Genomic DNA, 25,000 nt, shown 5'->3' with positions numbered 1-25,000 from the left:
GGAACTCCATCCGGAGGTGTTTGCTCAATTGATTCATCATTGGGGCAAACCAGAGTTGGATCTCATGGCGTCTCGCCAGAACGCCAAGCTTCCTTGTTACGGATCCAGGTCCAGGGACCCAGAAGCGACGCTGATAGATGCTCTAGCAGCGCCTTGGTTCTTCAACCTCGCTTATGTGTTTCCACCGTTTCCTCTGCTCCCTCGACTGATTGCCAAAATTAAAATTCTAATAGCGCCTGCGTGGCCACGCAGGACCTGGTATGCAGACCTAGTGGACATGTCATCCTTTCCACCATGGACTCTGCCTCTAAGACAGGACCTTCTAATACAAGGTCCTTTCAATCATCCAAATCTAATTTCTCTGAGACTGACTGCATGGAGATTGAACGCTTGATTCTATCAAAGCGTGGCTTCTCCGAGTCAGTCATTGATACCTTAATACAGGCACGAAAGCCTGTTACCAGGAAAATCTATCACAAGATATGGCGTACATATCTTTACTGGTGTGAATCCAAGAATTACTCATGGAGTAAGGTTAGGATTCCTAGGATATTGTCCTTTCTCCAAGAGGGTTTGGACAAAGGATTATCAGCTAGTTCCTTAAAGGGACAGATTTCTGCTCTGTCTATTCTTTTGCACAAGCGTCTGGCAGAAGTTCCAGACGTCCAGGCATTTTGTCAGGCTTTGGTTAGAATTAAGCCTGTGTTTAAACCTGTTGCTCCCCCATGGAGCTTAAACTTGGTTCTTAAAGTTCTTCAAGAAGTTCCGTTTGAACCCCTTCATTCCATTGATATTAAGCTTTTATCTTGGAAAGTTCTGTTTTTGATGGCTATTTCCTCGGCTCGGAGAGTCTCTGAGCTATCTTCCTTACAATGTGATTCTCCTTATCTGATTTTTCATGCAGATAAGGTAGTTCTGCGTACCAAACCTGGGTTTTTACCTAAGGTGGTTTCTAACAAGAATATCAATCAAGAGATTGTTGTTCCATCATTGTCCTAATCTTTCTTCAAAGAAGGAACGTCTTTTACATAATCTGGACGTAGTCCGTGGCTTGAAGTTTTACTTACAAGCTACTAAAGATTTTCGTCAAACATCTGCTTTGTTTGTTGTTTACTCTGGACAGAGGAGAGGTCAAAAAGCTTCGGCAACCTCTCTTTCCTTTTGGCTTCGGAGTATTATACGCCTAGCCTATGAGACTGCTGGACAGCAGCCCCCTGAAAGAATTACAGCTCATTCTACTAGAGCTGTGGCTTCCCCCTGACCTTTAAAAATGAGGCCTCTGTTGAACAGATTTGCAAGGCCGCGACTTGGTCTTCGCTTCACACTTTTTCTAAATTTTACAAATTTGATACTTTTGCTTCTTCGGAGGCTGTTTTTGGGAGAAAGGTTCTTCAGGCAGTGGTTCCTTCCGCTTAATCCCTGCCTTATCCCTCCCATCATCCGTGTACTTTAGCTTTGGTATTGGTATCCCACAAGTAATGGATGATCTGTCGACTGGATACCTTAATAAAGGTTTTTTCACTTCTAAAGAAACAGTGCTGGAGCCATTCACTTTTTTCCTTTTGGATTTACATATGAGAGGTGAGCAGGACCCTCTGGCTATATTATTTATATATATATATATATATATATATATATATATATATTTATATATATATATATATATATATATATATATATATATTCTACACTCCCCTGTTAAAATGTCAGGTTTCTGTGCTGTGAAAAAATGAGACAAAGATAAATCATTTCAGAACTTTTCCCACCTTTTAATGTGACCTATAAACTGTACAACTCAATTGAAAAACAAACGGAAATCTTTTAGGTGGAGGGAAATAAAAAAACCAAACAAACTAAAATAATGTGGTCTTATAGCTGGGGATGTAGACGTGTTTAAAATTAAGCAATCTCATTCAAATCATGTTAAATAGGAGTAAGTAAACACCTGCAATCATTTAAAGTGCCTCTGATTAACCCCGAATAGAGTTCATCTCTTCTAGTAGGTCTTTCCTGACATTTTCTTAGTCGCATCCTACAGCAAAAACCATGGTCCGCAGAGAGCTTGCAACGCATCAGAGGGATCTCATTGTTAAAAGTTATCAGTCAGGAGAAGGGTACAAAAGAATTTCCAAGGCATTAGATATACCATGGAACACAGTGAACTCAGTCATCATCAAGTGGAGCAAATATGGCACAACAGTGACATTACCAAGAACTGGATGTCCCTCCAAATTCGATGAAAAGACAAGAAGAAAACTGCTCTGGGAGGCTGCCAAGAGGCCTACAGCAACATTAAAGGAGCTGCGGGAATATCTGGCAAGTACTGGCTGTGTGGTACATGTGACAACAATCTCCCTTATTCTTCATATGTCTGGGCTATGAGGTAGAGTGGCAAGATGGAAGCCTTTTCTTATGAAGAAAAACATCCAAGCCTGGCTAAATTTAGCAAAAACACATCTGAAGTCTCCCAAAAGCATGTGAGAAAAGGTGTTATGGTCTGATGAAACCAAGGTTGAACTTTTTGGCAAAAATTCCAAAATATATATTTGGCGCAGAAAAAACACTGCATAACGCCAAAAGAACACCATACCCACAGTGAAGCATGGTGGTGGCAGCATCATGCTGTGGGCTGTTTTTCTTCAGCTGGAACTGGGGCCTTAGTTAAGATAGAGGGAATTATGAACAGTTCCAAATACCAGTCAATATTGGCACATTATTTTAGTTTTTTTTTGTTTTCTTCCCTCCACCAGCATTGGCCGAGATTATCTCTGATATCCTGGGTGGTAAAGGATACTTTCTGCCTCAAGGCAAAAAGAATAAATCAAAGGGACGTCAGACCAATTTTCTTTCCTTTCGTAACTTCAGTGTTAAGTTTTCCCCTGCCTCTACCAAACATAATAATCCAAGCATTCCTTGAAGCCTGGTCAGTCTTGGAAAAAGGGGAAGCAATCCAAGAAACCCGCAGCTGAATCCAAGTCGGCATGAAAGGGTTGCCCCCGATCCGGGATCAGATCAAGTGGGGGGCAGACTCTCTCAGTTCTCGCAATCTTGGGAACGAGATGTTCCAGACCCATGGGCAGTGGACATAGTGTCCCAGGGGTACAACTTTTCCTCCCAGGGGCAGGTTCCACCTCTCAAGATTATCTGCAGACCGGATAAAAAGAGAGGCGTTCAGGATGTGTACAGGATCTTTCACTCTTAGGAGTGATAGTTCCAAGTCAGGGACAGGGTCTTGGGTTTTACTCCAACCTGTTTGTGGTTCCCAAAAAAGGAGCCTTCAGGCCCATTCTAGATCGAAAGCTACTAATCAAATTCCTCAAAGTACCGTACTTCAAGATGGAGACTATCTGCTCCATTCTTCCTCTGATTCAAGAGGGTCAATTAATGAGGACTATAGACCTGAAGGATGCGTATCTGCACGTTCCCATTCACAGGGATCATCACAAATGAGGTTTGCTTACCTAGACAAACATTTTCAATTTGTAGCGCTTCCATTTGGCCTTGCCACAGCTCCCAGAATTTTCTCAATTATCTGGACGACATTCTGGTTCAGGCACCATCCTTGCAACTAGCAGAATCCCATACAAAGATCTTGTTGGCGTTTCTTCGTTCCCATGGTTGGAAGATCAATTTGGATAAAAGCTCTCTTGTTCAGTCTACAAGAGTGACCTTAGGAACCATTATAGATTCTCTATCTATGAAGATATTTCTGACGGAGGTCAGAAGAGCCAAGATTCTGTCCGCTTGCCTGGCCCTACTGTTGGCAGCACTGGCATCAGTGGCCCAGTGAATGGAGGCAATTGAGTTGATGGTGGCTTCCATTGACATAGTTCCATTTGAGACCTCTGCAGCTATGCATGCTCGCTCAGTGGAACAGGGATTATACAGATCTATCTAAGAGAATAGTTCTGGATCAAGCTGCAAGATCCCTACCGTACTGGCTGTCCCAAGAACGTCTGTCTCGGGACGTGTTTCCAGAGACCCTCTTGGGTAATTGTGACCACGGATGCCAGCTTGCTGGGTTGGGGAGCAGTCTGGGACTCGTTGAAGGCGCAGGGACTTTGGTCTCAGGAGGAATCTGCTCTCCCCATAAACATTCTGGAGTTGAGAGCGATCTTCAATGCCTTGATGGCCTGGCCTCAGCTGGCCGTAGCCCAGTCGATCAGGTTCCAGACGGACAATATAACCTCAGGGGCTTGCATCAACCACCAAGGAGGAACTGGGAGTTCCTTAGCCATGAAGGAGGTGGCACATATCATCCACTGGGCGGAGACCCACAATTGCTGTCTATCTGCCATCCACATTCCAGGAGTGGACAATTTGGAAGTGGATTTTCTGAGCAGACAGACTTTCCATCCCGGGGAGTGGGAACTCCATCCGGAGATGTTCTCCAGTTTAACAACCAAATGGGGGTTACCAGAATTAGATCTGATGGCTCGTCAGAACACCAAGCTCCCAAAGTACGGTTCCAGGTCAAGAGATCCTCAAGCTTTTCTGATAGATGCTCTGGCAGTTCCTTGGAACTTCAAGTTGGCATATCTCTTTCCTCCGTTTGCTCTCCTTCCGCGAGTCATGGCTCGGATCAAGCAGGAGAGAATATCAGTGATAATAATAGCTCATGCATGGCCTCAAAGGATCTGGTATGCAGATTTAGTAGAGGTGTCGTCTCTACCTCCGTGGAAACTTCCCCTGAGGAAGGACCTTCTGCTTCAGGGTCCCTTCCTTCATCCAAATCTCGTTTCTCTGAAGTTGACTGTTTGGAAATTGAACGCTTGATTTTAGCTAAGCGTTGTTTTTCCGAATCGGTCATTGAGACCATGATATTCAAGCCTGTCACTAGAAATATTTACCATAAGATATGCCATAAATATCTTTATTGGTGTGAGTCTAAAGGATTTTCTTGGACTAAGGTCAGGATCCCAAGGATCTTATCTTTTCTCCAGGAAGGCCTCGAGAAGGGGTTATCTCTCAGTACCCTCAAAGGTCAGATTTCTGCCTTATCCATTCTGCTGCACAAGCGTCAGGCGGACGTGCTGGATGTACAATCCTTTTGTCAGGCCCTGGTCAGAATCAGGCCTGTATTTAAATCAGTTGCTCCTCCTTGGAGCCTTAATCTTGTTCTTAAAGTTTTACAACAGGCTCCGTTTGAGCCTATGCATTCCATAGATATTAAGTTATTATCTTTGAAAGTTTTTTGTTTCTTACTGCTATTTCCTCTGCTCGGCGGTTTCTGAACTCAGCATTGCAGTATGATTCTCCTTATCTCATATTTCATGCAGATAAGGCAGTTCTCCGTACCAAGTTTGGTTTTCTTCCTAAGGTTGTTTCGGATAGAAATATTAATCAGGAAATTTCTGTTCCTTCTCTCTGTCCTAATACTTCTTCTCATAAAGAACGGTTGTTGCACAACTTAGACGTTGTGGGGGTGCTTAAATTCTATCTGCAGGCTACCAAGGACCTTTGTCAGTCTTTTGCATTGTTTGTTTGCTTTTCTGGTAAACGTAAAGGCCAGAAAGCTACTGCCACTTCATTCTCTCTGGTTGAGAAGGATTATTCATATGGCATATGTGACTGCTGGACAGCAGCCTCCTGAGAGAATTACCGGTCACTCCACTGGGGCGGTGTCTTCTTCTTGGGCCTTCAAGAATGAGGCCTCTGTAGAACAGATTTGTAAGACTGTGACTTGGTCTTCTTTGCACACTTTTTCTAAATTCTATAAATTTGATACTTTTGCCTCGTCTGAGGCTTCTTTTGGGAGAAAGTTTCCGCAGGCAGTGGTGCCTTCTGTTTAGGTCACCTGTCTTGCCCTCCCTTATCATCTGTGTCCTTTAGCTTGGGTATTCCCAACAGTAATTGATGATCCGTGGACTCACCATGTCTTAAGAAAGAAAACAAAATTTATGCTTACCTGATAAATGTATTTATTTATTGACACTGTAAGTCCACGGCCCTCCCTGTTTTTGCAGACAGGTTTTTTTTTGTTTTTTTTTATATATAAACCTCAGGCACCTCTACACCTTTGTTGTATTTCTTTTCTCTTTTTTCTTCGATCGAATGACTGGGGGTTGTGGGAAGGGAAGTGATGCTTAACAGCTTTGCTGTGGTGCTCTTTGCTGCCTCCTGCTGGCCAGGAGTGATATTCCCAACAGTAATTGATGATCCGTGGACTCACCCTGTTGAGAAATAAATAAATTTATAAGGTAATCATAAATTTTTGTTTTTTTTGTTTGTTGCAAAAATTATCAATAAATAATTTTGTTAAATGATGTAGTCTGTTTTGGATAGCTTAAGCAACATATATAAATAACAGAAATATTATAATATTGAAAAATATTACACCCACCTGGCAGAATTTTTTGTGGAGAACACTTTTAAGGTATATAACTGATAAAGAATTGGTTCAGTGTCCCTTTAACTGGACTTAGAGACATGAAACCCAAAAATTTTCTTTCATGATTCAGATAGAGAATACCATTTTAAACAACCTTCTAATTTACTTCTATTATCTAATCTGTTTTATTCTCTTGGTATGCTTTGTTGAATGAGCAGCTATTCACTACTGGTTTCTAACTGAACACATGGGTAAGCCAATGACAATCAATTTAGATATGCAGCTACCAATCAACAGCTAGACCCTAGGTTCTCTGCTGCACATGCACTTGCCTAGATACACATTTCAGCAAAGGATAACAAGAAAAAGAAGCGCATTAAATAGAAGTAAATTGGAAAGTTGTTTGAAATTGTATTCTTAATCTGAATCAAGAAAGAAAAAATTTGGGTTTCATGTTCCTTTAAGCTGTTGTCTAACTAATCACTGTGTACAATGCTGTACACTAGATACATTTTATCATACTTTTCATTATAACTTTGCTTTTATTTTTCTTAAATATTTTTAGTTAAATTTTGAATTGAGTTCGGTTTAGACACAAATAAGAAGGTGCTGCACCACCCTGAGGAAAATACTATCTCCATTCTGCCCTCCATGCCGGCACCTCTTAAAGGGACACTAATCCCTCTGAAATTTGTTACTTTTCTGCTCCTTTACAAACGTCCCTAATTGGCCTTTGCAGGAAAGATCATGTAAAACCTAAGTTAACTTATTTATATAACATGATGGTGCCCATAACTAAAATCAGAAGGCATACATGTGTATGCTCCAATCACGCGCTTGTTTGGAGCAGAATGGGGTCGTCTGGGAGTGCAACTTTGACTACATGTTTATACCTTATACCTTATGACAGGTACTTTCACATAGTAAACAAACTAGATTTTAGTGTAAAAATTAATGTTCAATTTAAACAGTGTCCCTAAATCTATAGGTATTTTTTTTTAATAGTTGGGTGACTACATTGCTGTTGTGATAATGTGACATAATGACAAGTGCAGTTTGGCTTCTGGTGATTAGGGATTGTATCATGAAACTCAATACATAATACATTGATTGGAAAATATGACTCACTCTAACTTTGCCGTCTTAGGTGGGGACAAGATAATTGATGTCATCGATGTGGCCAGGCAGGCAGACAGCAAAATGAAGCTCCGCAATTTTGTGAAATATTTCATGAATCCCGACCGGCCAAAAGTATTAAATGTCATCAGCCTGGAGTTCTCCGATACCAAGTGAGTGGTTTGCAACATACTACTCAGGGCTCAAACCAGACTGTACTTGTTGCTTCTATACTATTAGTAGTGGAGAGAATAAATTACAACGGTCACTTCCATAATAATGTCTGTGTTCAGTGGTCTAACAGTAAGGCCTTGTCTGCTGTGTATCGTTATTAGTCTTAGCCATGTGTTCTTACTGTATAACAGTGTATTGCGCTTTAGAAGCGTTTCGCTCAACCCAAGCTTTGTGCTCACATTATATAGTTGCAAGTGCTGCTAAACACAGATGTTAATGTGTCACACAATCCGTTTGTTCAACATTTAGATCAGAGTGCCAGGAAATAAATTGCTTTACTCATCACAAGAAGCACTTGGTGCTAAACTGAGAGATGAATGTGATTAATTATATGGTACATTAGATTGCTAATGCCTGAAATTCCCTGAATAGTTGTATGGTTATTTTGTTCTTAGTCTTCCGAACATACTGTATGTGGACTGACATAATATTATACCATTGACCTGGGACTACCTTTATAACTACTTTGGAGTGATTTAGTGGCAGTTAATATTTGTATGTATATATGTGCTTGATATTTCTAGTGGTCTATCTGTACACAGACTGTTTTTAAAAGCATATAAAACTCCTTATTTTGTTAGAAAAATATTCCTTGTTTTGCAGTCCAGTGAAATACTCCTTGTAAAGCTGCCTCTGTAAGTTACTTCCTTTCCTGAAAGAGACAGAGCTAAATGAGCACCTGCGCTGATCAAGCACTTACTATTTAGAATGTTGCACAAAGTCCTGCATGCAGCCAAATGTTCTCCAGCCTCTTTAGGGACAATGTATAAAGACACATTGCAGGAAGAGCAGTCTGAATAAAAGATGAATTCTAACTAAATACTTTATGGGGTATTGCATGTTATGTTTAATAGCCCTTTTAAAGGGATGGGGAGGTCAAAATTACATTTTACATTAGTCTATTTAAATTTGAAATAGTAACATTTTGCACTATACTTCCATTTAGAAAAAATGCTTCTAGTAAGTCATTACTTTTTTTTCTGTGGTATGTGAGCAAATCCTGTAAGGGCCTGTGCACCAGTATTCAAACGCATCTGCTCAGAAAGCTGACAGTGGTGTGTATTGCTACTGAAGACGTAATTTGTGTCACACAAGCCACCACCGACTCTCTGAGAAGGTGCGGTGCTTGAATATGGGTGCATAGACCTTCACAGGATATGTGTCCATTTCACCGAAAAAAGCAATAACTTTTACTAGGAGCATTTTTTCTATTGGAAGTATATTCCAAAAATGCTTCTTTTTCATATTGAAATGCAACCAGGCACTTTTGAAATATGACCTTTCTATCCCTTTAAGTACACACTATTATAATTAAGGACATGTGTTCTGTATTTTTAGTACATTGTATTGTTTACTCTTCCACTGCATTGTGTGTGTTTGGGGGGGGATTTATCTATCTATAAATTATATACCCTCACATGGACACACTAGTCCTGGCCGAGTAAAATTTTTGTGTCTGTGTATACTCAGGACAGTCTTGACTTAAAAGGATATAAAAACCCAATATTTTTCTTTCATGATTCAGATAGAGCATGCGATTTTAAACTTTTTAATTTACTTCTATCATCATTTCCCCTTCGTTCTTTTGGTATCTTTTGTTTAAAAACAGGTACTTAAAGTGAAAGTAAATTTGGTACCATTTGAACCTACTACATTATTCTCTCCATGTACAGTAACAAAATCGCTATATTTTTTTTATAATATAAACATTGATTTCTGCCTTTTTTTAATTACATTATAATTGTACCGTTTTCTTGTGGACTCCTCCCATCTTCAACTTCCTTTATTTTTTAGTGTTTACATTTAGAGCTGTCCCACCTGCTTTATACGTATCAGAGATGCGCGTTCACAAGGAGCCTTACCATTGCGCATGCGCAATTCAACGATTGGAACTGCAATGTGCATGCGATTCTCTCTCCAGCCGTCTCCAAAGCGCATGCGTCTATCTGTGTTCGCAACATAGTAATGGAGTCACAATATTGTATTCATTCATTACTATGCGATTTGACAGCAGCTTCTCAATTTGTGACTGAAATCCGATGACATTTATGCCCATTCAGTCCAAAATGATGTGCGCATGCGCGAATCGGCCACAAGCATTGTAATAGAAAGTCAACAGAGTAGATGTAACGCATGCGCAGATCCGACAATAGGGCAATGACGTAGTTTCATGGCCGCCTAACGGCCAGAATTTCAATTGGAAAACACAAAAACGTGATCAGGGAGTAGGAAACAGATCCAAAAACGGGTTTTTATTAACGAAGCCAATATTAGTATTTTATATCAGGTAAAACTTCGTCAGTCATATTGATTTTTAAGCTTACATGTGATTATGGTTGGCAACCTTGGAAACTTTACTTTCACTTTAAGCTTAGGAGCGTGCACGTTTCTGGAGCACTATTTGGCAGCGGTTTTACAAGAATGTTATCTATTTGTAAGAGCACTAGAGGGCAGCACTATTTCCTGCCATGTAGTGCTCCCGATGCCTACCTAGGTATCTCTTCAACACAGAATATCACGGGAACAAAGCAAATTTTGATAGAAGTAAATTGGAAACTTATTTTAAAATATGTTCTCTCTCAATCACAAAATACATTTTTTGGGATTCATATCCCTTTAAGACGGCCGAACGCGAGGCCAGTATTTTTGCAGAATTGTTTAACACTCCAGCTTTTATTTTATTTTCGCTTTTGTTACTTTATTCTGCCACCTTTCATGTGTTTCTAGGATGGCAGAATTAGTCAAGGTACCCGACATCAGCAAAAAGCTGTCATGGGTGGAGAATTACTGGCCGGATGATTCCTTCTTCACAAAGCCCTTTGTTCAAAAGTATTGTCTGATGGGAGTTGAGGACAGTTACACAGACTTTCACATAGATTTTGGTGGCACTTCTGTCTGGTATCATGTCCTTTGGGTAAGTGGTGCAATGATGTATGGTTTCCAAATGATGTTCTCTTTATAATCTTGCAAGAACACGATTTAAAGGACAGTCCTTTGGAACCCCAGTGTGTGTTAACCAGGTTTGTAATACATTTGCTTTTTAAAAAAAGACAAAAAAAAAAAAAAAAAATGCCACACAAAAAATAAAAACATCTAATTCTAAACATATACTGTATGTGTGTACTGTATTATATTTATTATATTACAAAATGAGGAAGAAGGAAAGCTGAGTCCAGGTGTCAGGAAAAAGTTTTATTGCAGGGTAGGCTTTCTGGATACAAGGTGAACTCCAATCTTACGCGTTTCGCGCATGGGCACATGCGCTTCATCAGAGATATTTATTATATTATACCTGTCTGTATAACCAGAGTCTCCAATCAAAGTGATGTTTGTGTGTGTATATATGTGTATATGTATGTGTCTGTCGCTCGCTCGCGCTCTGTCACTCGCTCGCTCTCTTTGTCTCTCTCTGCCGTGTTACTTAATTAAAATCTTCTAATCTATTGATGTTTGGTCTTATCGGTATAGCAGCACTGCAGAGTGTTTGAGAGCTGTAAGTGGATGATGGTATTAGCAGATGTTTTTCAGGCCATGAAATATCTGATACTAATATGGCTGTAAATTGTTTAATAACTGTTGGTGCTTTTATCCATTTAGGGGGAAAAGATTTTCTACTTGATTAAGCCCACTGATGAAAACTTGGCACTGTATGAATCATGGAGCTCTTCCGTTACCCAAAGCGAGGAGTTTTTTGGGGACAAAGTGGACAAATGTTACAAGTGTGTTGTAAAGCAGGGACACACTCTTTTTGTCCCAACAGGTATATATAATATATAATCCCGTATAAAATATTCAGTTTATGAAACGGCACATTCATGATTTATTTTACATTTAGTAAGGTGTGGCCAGACCTTTGACATGTAGGGGTGTTTATATAATTGTCTTCTAAATATATTTTTGTAAAATTTGTGTTGGTTATAGTCTAACTTTACATTAATTACAAGAAGTTTAGGGGACATGAAAGGGAAAATGACACTTTCACGGATCAGACAGGACATGCAATTTGAAGAGAGTTTTCACTTTACTACTTTTATCAAATTTACCTTGTTCTCTTGAAAGCCTTGAAATCATCTAGCTAGGCTCAGGTGAAGCAATGCACTGTGGGAGCTATCTTGTGATTGGTGGCTGTACATATATGCCTCTTTTCATTGGCTCCCAAGATGTGTTCAGCTAGCTCCCATTAGTGCATTTCTGTTCTGGAGCTGATTATCTCTTTGAAGGAATTAAAAGGAACATTTAACACTAAATAAACGTTGGATAGAATGAGGCAGTGAAAGAAAAGATTGGACTGAGAATAACATGTAGATGTAATTTTTAAAGTTTTATTATCAGTTTAAATAATTACAAAATAAGCGTAAAGTTTTAGGGTCTATGAAACAATGGGAGCTGCCATGTTGTAACTTAGGTTACCTTCTCTGCTGTGGCCAGTTGGAGACAGTTATAAATAGGTCACTAGCGTGTGCAGCCAATGGCTGTGTGCAATATAACAGTGTTCTGCACTTCCATTTCCAACAGGAACTGGAAAGCTCACAATTTCATAATCGAATTACAGATAAAGGGGGCAAAATAATTAAACTCAACTCAATAACTCAACAAAATTAAACTTTCATTATTCAGATAGAGCAGCCATTTTAAACAACTTTCCAATTTACTTCCATTAACAAAATGTGCAGTCTTTTTATATTTAATTTTTTTGTGTCACCAGCTCCTACTGAGCATGTGCAAGAATAAGTGTGTATGTATTTGTGAATGGCTGAAGGCTGTCACATGGTACGTGTATACATTTGGGATTTGCTGATGGCTGTCACATGGTACAGGGGGAGTGGAAAAAGACATAACTTTTAAAATTGTCATAAAAAAACCTGCTTCTCATTTGAAGTTCAGACTAAATGCAATTACATTGTCTTGTTATCTTGCATTTGTTGATTATGCAAATCTACTATGTTGACTGGTCCTTTAAAGTATATTGCAGTTTTTTTTGTATATATGATGTATAATTTTTATATTACCATCTCAAAGTGTTTAATGTCCCTTTTAAGCACTTATTATTGCACCATTGCTTGGATATAACTAACATGCTATAACAGAGCATTTTATTTTTGCACTTGATAAGGGCCCCCTTACATTTGACTGATCTCTTGTCACAGGCTGGATCCACGCTGTCCTCACGTCTCAGGATTGCATGGCCTTTGGTGGGAACTTTTTGCACAACCTTAACATTGGCATGCAGCTCAGGTAAGTGCATACAATTCAATGACAGAGTATTAGCCATATTGTACAATGTAATCGGATATATATTAACCATGATAACAAGTGTATGTAATTAAATGAACAAATAAGAGGACATAAAACACATTTCTCTCTTGTGATTTTATGACTTCAACAAAGGTTATCAATAGAATTAAGCAAATTAGATAAAAGTAAATTGGAGGGGGGGGGTGAAGCTAAGTCATGCTGGAAGATGACTGCGTTGTGAATTAGCTCCCAAGCCCTGTACCCTCAAGGCAATGATAAAACGTTCCAATAATGCCCAAAATACTTAGACCAACAACATCGGCAGCCTGATAAGAACAGATAAAGCCTGAAAAATCTTTCTTTGGCTCAGGATTGGAACCAAAAATGGAGTGCGGCCTACAAAAGTATGCCCACACATCACTGCCTCAGAGTGGCATAGCCGCATATAGAACCCTTCTATCAAGCGGTATATACTCAAGGTAATGCCGGTGACACAGCCCACACCGCACTAACAAGCCACTTAGCAGCAGAAGATAAGGAGACTGCTAAGAGTGCGGTAGAGACCGCAAAGCAACCGGAGGGCCTCGGCAGCCTGGAGGCATCGGAACACACAGCATCCACATACACAAACCCTCTGGAAGAAAGGAGGTAGGAGATCTCGCCTCCGTAGTTCTGCTCTATTAACAAGGCACAATAGACAACCCTGTGCCGGGGCTCTTACACTTACCAGAGCCAACACGTGGAGGTAGGAAAACGTAGCCCTGCAGAGCATAATAAATAGTTTGCGCTACTCATTTAGCCTACAACATAACATCTAACAGCATCAAGCAAAGTGCTGCATCCAAGAAAAAAAGATTACTTAATCTCTTGATGACCTACTCATAAAGCAGGACATACCTGAAAACTTAACTCTTACAACCAACAATAATAAGGCCGTAGTTTTGCCTGTAAAATCTCCTACAGGCTGCACTACGCACCAGTGTACACCCTTGCAGATTGCACTACCTGAATCACAGATAAGACACAGAACTTGCAATTCACTAACGTCACTACCTGCTAACAAGCTGCTTCAGAGGAGTGAAATAAGAATAATAAGGGAAAAGAGAGATAAAAGTGAAAATACCCTCACTTATTTTACACTATATTCTCAGTGAGCTATATACCAAAAGCTAACTTTAGATTCTTCACAACACAAACAGAATACATTTGTTGCATTGTTATGCCTTGCAAGAAACAAAATAAACCTGAGACTCGAAGTCCAAGATGATCAATCAATACCTAATTCAAACAGACTGCAACACCACAAAATGAGGGTCACTCACAAAACTAAACTTCCACCATAGAAACACAAACACAACAAACAACCCCCACAGCTACAACAGACACCATTACCAAAGAAGACCTATAAAGGCTTCCCTCCAAGGAGGATATAAAAGAAATGTCAGAAGTGAAATCAATGTTTGGGGAACTTAAGAAGGACGGACCACAGAGTTAAGACCCTAGAAAATAGCCATGAACTCACAGATCAGGATTTACAAGTCTCTCAACACCTGTACTCGCATGATGAAACAATATGCTTCTTGATAGAAAAAGTGTAAGATTTGGACAATAGAGGGCGTAGAAACAACCTTCGCATAAGGGGGGTACCTGAATCAGTCTCACCAACAGCAATATCTGGTTATCTACAGGACCTATTTAGAAATCTAAATGGCAAGCCAACCGCTCCAGACATAAAAATAGAGAGAGCACATAGGACACTGCGTACCAAGCATCCCAACAAAGCTCCACCACCGACACAGTGGTTAAACTTTTACAACATATGGATAAAGAACAAATATTGAAATATTGAAAAATGTGCGCATTAAACAACAAGTAATGCATGCAGGAATCCATATCCAAATATTTGCAGACTTAAGTCTTACAACGCTGCAAAAAAGAAGGGAATTTCCAGTAAGCTTGCACATAGGGGAGACAAGACGGCTACCTTCAACACCTTAGACGACCTACAATCCTTTTGTGACACCCTACAAATTAAAATAAACCCTCCTGAGAATTTACTACCTGACAACCAAACGAGAGACGCAAGGGAACCTACTAGAACAGAAGTAAGACAAGGACAGTCTACACCCTTCAAGAAGGGTACACAAGCAGAGACCTCAAACTCTACTATGGAGAGACAACTAAATGGAGATATACCCTAAAGCCCAATCGGAACACACCATCAACAGAGAAGAAACCTCCAAAAGGGCAAGTACAAACACTCTCTAATTTGCCTGGCTAGGTGGATATATGCACATACTTGCTTTGACTGAGTTACAAACAACCCGAGCCTCTTGCTCGGATTTATATTATTTAACAAAGAAATGCTAATCCACTTTGATGATACCAGGTTACTGTTTTTAATATTGTATAATAGTACTCTAGTTACAGTTTACTGAAAAACTAATTTAAGCTCACACGTTGCCATGTTGTATTTAAACATTACCTAGAATGTGTATTTTAATTTTTTTAATATGTTACTAATATTTGGAACGTTCAATTGATATAAGTATTATGTAATATCATCTTTAAATGCCTGAGGGTAAGGGATACTACCCTCATTAGTACTTGACGCACACCAGTACGTGACTACAGATTACCTGTGGTTTATGACTATATTGACTAATCTTTAATTTCTGACCTATCCCTTATTTCCCCCACTCACAAATACAGTTCCTTCCCTAGTTGGAACAGATTACTCCTACAACTCCCTCTACACACCCCACGCATTGGTCATTTCTAATCTGACTGAAGTAACACAGCTTACCTTATCCACAAACTCCAATCGGAAGAGTATTCCTACCCCATACATAACCTTCAGCTGACCCAACCATAGACCCCCCACTCCCATACCCTCTCTAACCTTCACCACATCTAACCTCTCACTACCTTACCCTCCCCCCCCCCCCCACACCCGTTGGGCCTTTAAACTATGGCAAACAAAACCAAAAGTGACAGACCACTGAGATCGCTGCAGGTCCATAGCCTTTTGTTATTTATACAAACATAATGGTGACATAATATATATCCAAGAGACACATTTTAAAAGATCACAGATATCAAACCACATACCTGTCCTCAAGCACATCTAAAACTTGTGGAGTGGGAATCTTGCAATTCCAAGCAATGCATATTGAAAAAGATAGTGAGGGACGATTCCTAATAGTGATAGGCCTTCTTTTCGGAAGACCTGTCACCTTGGCCAACATTTACCTGCCCAACAAAAAACAACACATATTGCTGAAAAAGGTAACACAAAAAAATCTTGGACACTCAAAAGATGTAATACTATTGGGAGGGGATTCCTCCAGTGGACAGTCCTCCCATCCTAGAAAAGTAATAAAATCGGTAAACATACAATTATCCCAAATACTCCTACATGATATTTGGTAAACTATTCACCCTACCAAAGAGATTACTTGTTTTACTCCCACCCCCACAATTCGTACTCAAGGATAGATTATTTAATAACAGATTCTTTGGGACTATCTCTTGTCACTAAACAACACTTAGAAACATATTTCTCAGATATTACCCTGCCAAACCTCACTGCGGAATATCTGGAATAGATTGACTCGCCAATTACTAACAAGGAAATAGCCTCAGCAATCAAAAACATGCCAAATGGGAAGAGCCCGGGTCCAGGCGGCTTTAGTGTAAAATATAAAACATTCAAAACTCTGCTTATACCACAATTATCATTGCTATTTAACACACTATTGGACGAAGGGGGCTTTTCACCTAACATGCTAGAGAGACACATAACAGTGCTGCCAAAACCAGGCAAAAATCCAGACCACCTAGAAAACTTCCGACCAATATCCTTGCTAAATACGGATATTAAGATTTTTGCAAAAGTGTTAGCAAACAGGATAAACACATTTTTGCCCTTGCTTGTTCACTTAGACCAAGTATTGTTTATACCAGGAAGGGAAGCGAGAGATAACACTCAAGGTACTACAACTTATGACACATGCACAACTAACCAAAACACCTACGGCCCTCATCTCTACGGATGCTGAAAAAGCTTTCGATGGAGTGAGTTGGTCATTCCTACCACCACCCTATCCCAAATTAAATTTAGTGATAAATTTATCAATCTTATCTTCGCCCTATACAGCTCAGGACTAGACACACAAAGCTAATTTAGCTCAGGACTAGGCACATGAAGGGTATAGCTAATATAGCTCAGGACTAGATGGACTAGACACATGAAGAGTATAGCTAATTTAGCTCAGGACTAGGCACATGAAGGGTATAGCTAATATAGCTCAGGACTAGATGGACTAGACACATGAAGGGTATAGCTAATTTAGCTCAGGTCTAGACACATGAAGGGTATAGCTAATTTAGCTCAGGTCTAGACACATGAAGGGTATAGCTAATATAGCTCAGGACTAGATGGACTAGACACATGAAGGGTATAGCTAATTTAGCTCAGGTCTAGACACATGAAGGGTATAGCTAATTTAGCTCAGGGCTAGGCATGTAAAATAGTTGCCTTTCGATCAGATCTAGATAAATAACATCTGTTTTGTTCCCTAGGTGTTATGAGATGGAAAAAAGGTTAAAGACCCCCGACCTCTTCAAATTCCCTTTTTTTGAGGCTATTTGTTGGTTTGTGGCCAAAAACCTCCTGGAAAGCTTGAAAGGTAAATAATCTATATATTGTCCAAATACATATATTACAGGTACTAATCAAGTGTCATAATACTGCCTGTCAGAGTCCACAGTTCACCAGTTAGGTTACTGTATAGTATCTAGTTAGGTTACTGTATAGTCTCGGTTACTGTATATTCTCTAGTATTTCCATACTGTAAATGTATCAATGTTTGAACTATATTTCAGAAAATGTTTCTAGTTCTAGTCCCTAATACTTTGGATTCCTTTATATACATTTCTTTCATACAGGTGGTGAGAGTCCACAATCCATTACTTTTGGGAATTATTCTTCTCTACCACTAGGAGGAGGCAAAGATTCCCAAACCCCAAGAGCTCAATAAAACCCCTCACATATACCTCAGTCTTTACTTTGCCTCCGCTAGAAGTGGTCGAAGAATGAAGATGTGCGTTTTGATCCTTCAAAGAAAGGGGTTTTCAGTCTATATTGAGTCACAGTTCCCCTAAGAGTACAGTGCTTGTCAGAGGGATGTATAAGAGGTATGGTTTGGGATTGTTTTTTCACCTCTCAGGAAAGTTTTCATAAACCTTCCATAATTGGTTGCAGGGACTTGTCTTTTGCCTTCCTTTATGGTTCTACAATATAATCCTAGGGACATTATACATTCACTTTTTATTTGCATAAATGTTTTGTAGATGATCTATTTATTTAGCCCATAAAGTTGTTTTTCTTTAAAGATTTTTTTTTATAGTTTTGCTTATTTTTAAATAACATTGCTCTGATTTTCAGGCTCCTAACCAAGCCCCAAAGTTTTATGAGAATACCGTCAGCTACCCTACTCCAGCTTGCTCCTGTTCGTGTAAAGGGCCTTTTCATATGCAAAAGAAGGGGGAGGGGGGGGGGTGTCTAATTTCCCACTTGCAGTGGGCTTTCCAGCAACCTTTTCAACAGAGCTAAACTGAGAGCTTCTAAGTAAGTTTTAAACAGTTTTATACTGGATTTTTATATCAGTATCTGTGCATCTTATTCTTTATAGTAATGTCTATTAGATGCAGTTATATGAAAATTAGTGTATACTGTCCCTTTAACCTCTGCTGATATGTTTCAGTACTGACTTGTTTGTTTGCTGGTTAACGAGTGTCTTTTGGTTGTGGATTTAATTTCTCAGTGAAAAAATATGTTTTTAAACCCCCTCCTTTATGTAACTTACAATCTAGATGGGTAGGAGGATGGGAATCAGGTTGTGGTGACTACAAAGGTGAGAATATTAGTGAGGAGATAGATGAGGGCAGGTGTTAGGTAAGTGAAGTTCATTTGTTAATGAGTCGGGTGATAAGCTCCCCTGAACATAAAGTTCTTTAGGGAACATTTAAAGTAATCTTTTGGCGATTCCTTATAAGGGTAAGACCTTATTTGGGCCAGGTTTGGCAAAAATTATTTCCGATATCACTGGTGGTTAAGGATCTTTTCTGCCACAGTATAAGAAGAATAGGCCAAAAGGACGTCCTAGTAATTTTCGTTCCTTTCGTAACTTCAGAGGCAAGTCTTCCCCCTCCTCTGCAAAGCAGGAACAGTCCAAGCCTTCTTGGAAACCCAGTCAGTCTTGGAATAAGTGGAAGCAATCCAAGAAGCCCACAGCCGAGTCTAAATCAGCATGAAGGGTTCGCCTCCGATCTGGAACCGGATCAAGTTGGGGGCAGACTCTCTCTGTTTTCTCAGGCATGGATACGGGATATTCCAGATCCGTGTGCCGTGGACATAGTATCCCAGGGTTACAATTTAGAATTCAAGACCGTTTCGCCAAGAGGCAGGTTTCACCTCTCAAGGTTATCTGCAGACCAAATAAAAAGAGAGGGGTTCTTGAAATGTGTACAGGACCTTTCCCTTATGGGAGTGATAGTTCCAGTACAAGAACAGGATCTAGGGTTCTATTCCAATCTGTTCGTGGTTCACAAAAAGGAGGGAACTTTCAGGCCTATTCTAGATCTGAAGTGTCTAAACAAGTTTCTCAGAGTGTCGTCCTTCAAAATAGAGACTATCCGTTCCATTCTTCCTTTAGTACAAGAGGGGCAGTTCATGAGGACCATAGACCTGAAGGATGCGTACCTCCATGTTCCCATTCCCAGGGATCACCACAAATTCCTAAGATTTGCCTTTCTGGACAGATACGTTCAGTTTGTGGCTCTTCCTTTTGGCCTTGCCACAGCTCCCAGAATTTTCTCAAAGGTCTTCGGGGCTCATTTGGCAGTAATTCGGTCTCTGGGAATTGCTGTGGCGCCTTACCTGGATGACATTCTAGTACAGGCGCCATCTTTTCAACTTGCAAGATCTCACACATTTTGCAAGATCTCACAGAAGACAAGAGACTCTCTTCCATGGTTGCTGTCTCAGGGGACATGCTTCCGGAGACCCTCATGGGTGATTGTGACCACGGACGCCAGCATGGTGGGCTGGGGAGCAGTCTGGGACTCTTTGAAAGCGCAAGGACTTTGGTCTCAGGAGGAAACTGCTCTTCCCATAAACATTTTGTAGTTGAGAGCGATTTTCAATGCCTTGATGGCTTGGCCTCAACTGACCTTAGCCCAGTTTATCAGGTTTCAGTCAGACAAAATAACCTCAGTGGCTTACATCAACCACCAGGGGGGAACTCGGAGTTCCTTAGCCGTGAAGGAAGTGGCTCGGATTATTCAATGGGCGGAAGCTCACAATTGCTGTTTGCCATCCACATTCCAAGAGTGGATAACTGGGAAGCGGATTTCCTGAGCAGACAGACTTTTCATCCCGGGGAGTGGGAACTCCATCCGGAGGTGTTTTACAGGTTAACCATCAAATGGGGAGTACCGGAATTGGATCTGATGGCGTCTCGTCAGAATGCCAAGCTCCCAAAGTACGGTTCAAGGTTAAGGGATCCTTAGGCCTTCCTGATGGATATTCTGGCAGTTCCTTGGAGCTTCAGGTTGGCATACCTGTTTCCTCCGTTTTCTCTTCTTCCGCGAGTCATTGCTCGTATCAAGCAGGATAGAGCGTCAGTGATTCTAATAGCTCCTGCGTTGCCTCGCAGGATCTGGTATACAGACCTGGTGGAAATGTCATCTCTACCACCGTGGAGACTTCCTCTGAGGAAGGACCTTCTACTTCAGGGTCCCTTTCTTCATCCAAATCTGGTTTCTCTGAAGCTGACTGCCTGGAGATTGAACGCTTAATTTTATCTAAGCGTGGAGTCGGTCATTGAGACCATGCTTCAGGCTCGTAAGCCTGTTATTAGAAAGATTTACCATAAGATATGGTCTAAATATCTTTATTGGTGTGAATCCAAGGGTTACTTTTGGAGTAGGATCAGGATTCCAAGAATTCTAGCTTTTCTCCAGAAGGGTCTGGAGAAAGGTTTATCTGTCAGTACATTGAAGGTTCAGATTTCTGCTCCATCTGTTTTGTTACACAAACGTCTGGTGGTTATTCATTACATAAATATTAAGTTATCTTGGAAGGTTTTGTTTCTTATTGCTATCTCCTCTGCTCTGAGAGTTTCTGAACTTTCAGCATTGCAGTGCGATTTGCCTTCTCATATTTCATGCAGATATATTTCATGCAGATAAGGCAGTCCTTCGTGCGTGCTCTTAAATTTTATTTGCAGGCGACCAAATATTTTCATCAGTCTTCTGCGTTGTTTGTTTTTCTGGGAAATGTAATGGTCACAAAGCTACTGCCACTTCTCTTTCTCTCTGGTTAAGAAGTATTTTTCGTTTGGCATGTGAGACTGCTGGACAGCAGCCTCCTGAGAGAATCACAGCTCATTCCACTAGGGCTGTTTCTTCTTCTTGGGCTTTTAAAAATGAAGCTTCTGTTGAGCAGATTTGCAAGGCTTCAACTTGGTCTTCTTTGCAAATTTTTTCCAAATTTTATACTTTTTATACTTTTTATATTTTTGCCTCGGCTGAGGCTTCTTTTGGGAGAAAGGTTCTTCAAGCAGTGGTTCCTTCCTTTTAGGTATACCTGTCTTGTCTCTCCCTAGTCCTCCGTGTCCTTTAGCTTGGGTATTGGTTCCCAACAGTAATTGAGGACTCTGTGGACTCACCATATCTTAGGAAAGAAAACAAAATTTATGCGTATCTGATAAATTTCTTTCTTTCCGGATATGGTGAGTCCATGGCCCACCCTGTATTGTTAAGACAGGTTTTTTTGACTAGACTTCAGGCACCTCTACACCTTGTGTTATTCCTTTTCTTAATTTTCCTTTGGTCGAATGACTTGGGATTGTGGGAAGGGGAGTGATACTTAACAGCTTTGCTGTGATGCTCTTTGCTGCCTCCTGCTGGCCAGGAGTGATATTCCCAACAGTAATTGAGGACTCCGTGGACTCACCATATCCGGAAAGAAATGTATCTGGTAAGTATAAATTTTGTTTTTATGCTTACCTGGTAAACTAATTTTTCATGGTGGTGAGAGTCCACAAGTCCCCACACTTATGTTTTTTAGGGTTCATTTTTTCTTAGCACATCTTTTTTTCCCTGCTCATTTTTATGGCCTTTTTCTTACCTCATTTTGCTTGGCTATACATTAGACTGAGGAATGTGGGATGGGTTTTGTAGGGCTCCTGGGGTTTAATAATCTTTGCTGCCTCCTTGTGGTAGAGAAGATTAATTCCCAGGAGTAATGGATCATGGACTCTCACCACCATGAAACAGATAAATATTTCAGGTAAACATAAATTATGTTTTTCATATGAAATCATTCCTTAGCTCCTAGACATTGTATTGGCTCTCTCCTCTGTATTCTGGCTATCTCCTTAGTTTAAATATTTTTTGACCCCTAATCTAAGTGTAACCCTATGTAATCATCATTGCCTGATGTGCTAGTGAAAAATAAATAAGCATTTGTTACTGCCCCATAGAACATAAAGTATGTAGCTAATGACTCTATAGCAATAGTACTGTGTTTTTGATATCTTTAGTTAAGTACTATGTAATAAATGTCATTTCTGGTAATTTATTGTAGTATTAATCATATACTTTATAGACTTCAAGTTCCAATGCACCAAGAGTTCTTGAATTGAGAGCGGATAGTGTTGAATTTGACCATGAAGCCTGTGAGCTCATACACCCGTACCCCTATATTTGCACACATGTACACACATCACACCCGTACCCCTACATTTGCACACATGTATACACATCACACCCGTACCCCTACATTTGCACACATGTACACACATCACACCCGTACCCCTACATTTGCACACATGTACACACATCACACCAATACCCCTACATTTGCACACATGTACACACATGACACCCGTACCCCTACATTTGCACGCATGTACACACATGACACCCGTACCCCTACATTTGCACGCATGTACACACGACACCCGTACCCCTACATTTGCACGCATGTACGCACATCACACCCGTACCCCTACATTTGCACGCATGTACGCACATCACACCCGTACCCCTACATATGTACGCACATCCCACCCGTACCCCTAAATTTGCACGCATGTACGCACATCACACCCGTACCCCTACATTTGCACGCACATCACACCCGTACCCCTACATTTGCACGCATGTACGCACATCACACCCGTACCCCTACATTTGCACGCATGTACGCACATCACACCCGTACCCCTACATTTGCACACATGTACGCACATCACACCCGTACCCCTACATTTGCACACATGTACGCACATCACACCCGTACCCCTACATTTGCACACATGTACGCACATCACACCCGTACCCCTACATTTGCACACATGTACGCACATCACACCCGTACCCCTACATTTGCACACATGTACGCACATCACACCCGTACCCCTACATTTGCACACATGTACGCACATCACACCCGTACCCCTACATTTGCACACATGTACACACATCACACCCGTACCCCTACATTTGCACACATGTACGCACATCACACCCGTACCCCTACATTTGCACACATGTACGCACATCACACCCGTACCCCTACATTTGCACACATGTACGCACATCACACCCGTACCCCTACATTTGCACGCACATCACACCCGTACCCCTACATTTGCACGCACATCACACCCGTACCCCTACATTTGCACGCACATCACACCCGTACCCCTACATTTGCACGCATGTACGCACATCACACCCGTACCCCTACATTTGCACGCACATCACACCCGTACCCCTACATTTGCACGCACATCACACCCGTACCCCTACATTTGCACGCATGTACGCACATCACACCCGTACCCCTACATTTGCACACATGTACGCACATCACACCCGTACCCCTACATTTGCACACATGTACGCACATCACACCCGTACCCCTACATTTGCACACATGTACGCACATCACACCCGTACCCCTACATTTGCACACATGTACGCACATCACACCCGTACCCCTACATTTGCACACATGTACGCACATCACACCCGTACCCCTACATTTGCACGCATGTACGCACATCACACCCGTACCCCTACATTTGCACACATGTACGCACATCACACCCGTACCCCTACATTTGCACACATGTACGCACATCACACCCGTACCCCTACATTTGCACACATGTACGCACATCACACCCGTACCCCTACATTTGCACACATGTACGCACATCACACCCGTACCCCTACATTTGCACACATGTACGCACATCACACCCGTACCCCTACATTTGCACACATGTACGCACATCACACCCGTACCCCTACATTTGCACGCACATCACACCCGTACCCCTACATTTGCACGCATGTACGCACATCACACCCGTACCCCTACATTTGCACGCATGTACGCACATCACACCCGTACCCCTACATTTGCACGCACATCACACCCGTACCCCTACATTTGCACGCATGTACGCACATCACACCCGTACCCCTACATTTGCACACATGTACGCACATCACACCCGTAAATACGTACACTGGCTAATATAGATTTATCGCTCATGACTGCAGGTGTGCTTTCTTGACTGAGTTAAATGGATAAGAAACCCATTTTTTTTCATGATTCAGATAGAGCATGCAATTTTAAACAACGTTCTAATTTACTTCTATAATCATTTTTCTTCATTCTTTTGGTATTTTTTGTTGAAAAGCAGGGACATAAGCTTAGGAGCCGGCCCATTTCTGGAGTGCTATATGGCAGCTGTTTTGTAAGAATGTTACCCATTTGCAGCACTATTTCTTGTATTGTAGTGCTCCAGATGCCTACCTAGGTATCTCTTCAACACAAAATATCATGGGAACAAAGCAAATTTTATAATAGAAGTCATTTGGAATCTTTTTTTAAAATGGTATTCTCTGTCTGAATAACAAAAGAAAATATTTGTGTTTTCATATCCCTTTAACAATCACTTCTTATTAAAGGGCAGACAACGAAATGACACTTTTAGA

At 40.9% G+C, this 25,000-nt stretch overlaps 1 protein-coding gene across 2 annotated transcripts in view; it reads left to right on the top strand.

The window, feature by feature from the left end:
• The window catches only part of KDM7A (lysine demethylase 7A), a 318,101-nt gene that overhangs the window by 208,318 nt on the left and 84,783 nt on the right, over positions 1-25,000 (top strand). For both annotated transcript variants that reach the window (XM_053719030.1, XM_053719029.1), the window contains exons 5-9: positions 7,479-7,620; positions 10,409-10,595; positions 11,279-11,441; positions 12,829-12,916; positions 17,501-17,607. In XM_053719030.1, the coding sequence (XP_053575005.1) occupies positions 7,479-7,620; positions 10,409-10,595; positions 11,279-11,441; positions 12,829-12,916; positions 17,501-17,607 (687 nt within the window). The remainder of the gene's footprint in view (positions 1-7,478; positions 7,621-10,408; positions 10,596-11,278; positions 11,442-12,828; positions 12,917-17,500; positions 17,608-25,000) is intronic.

The sequence above is a fragment of the Bombina bombina genome, chromosome 6, assembly GCF_027579735.1.
Source record: "Bombina bombina isolate aBomBom1 chromosome 6, aBomBom1.pri, whole genome shotgun sequence".
NCBI lineage: Eukaryota > Metazoa > Chordata > Amphibia > Anura > Bombinatoridae > Bombina > Bombina bombina.
The sequence above is the reverse complement of the archived record's forward strand: the minus strand, read 5'-3'. Positions and strand labels throughout refer to the sequence as shown.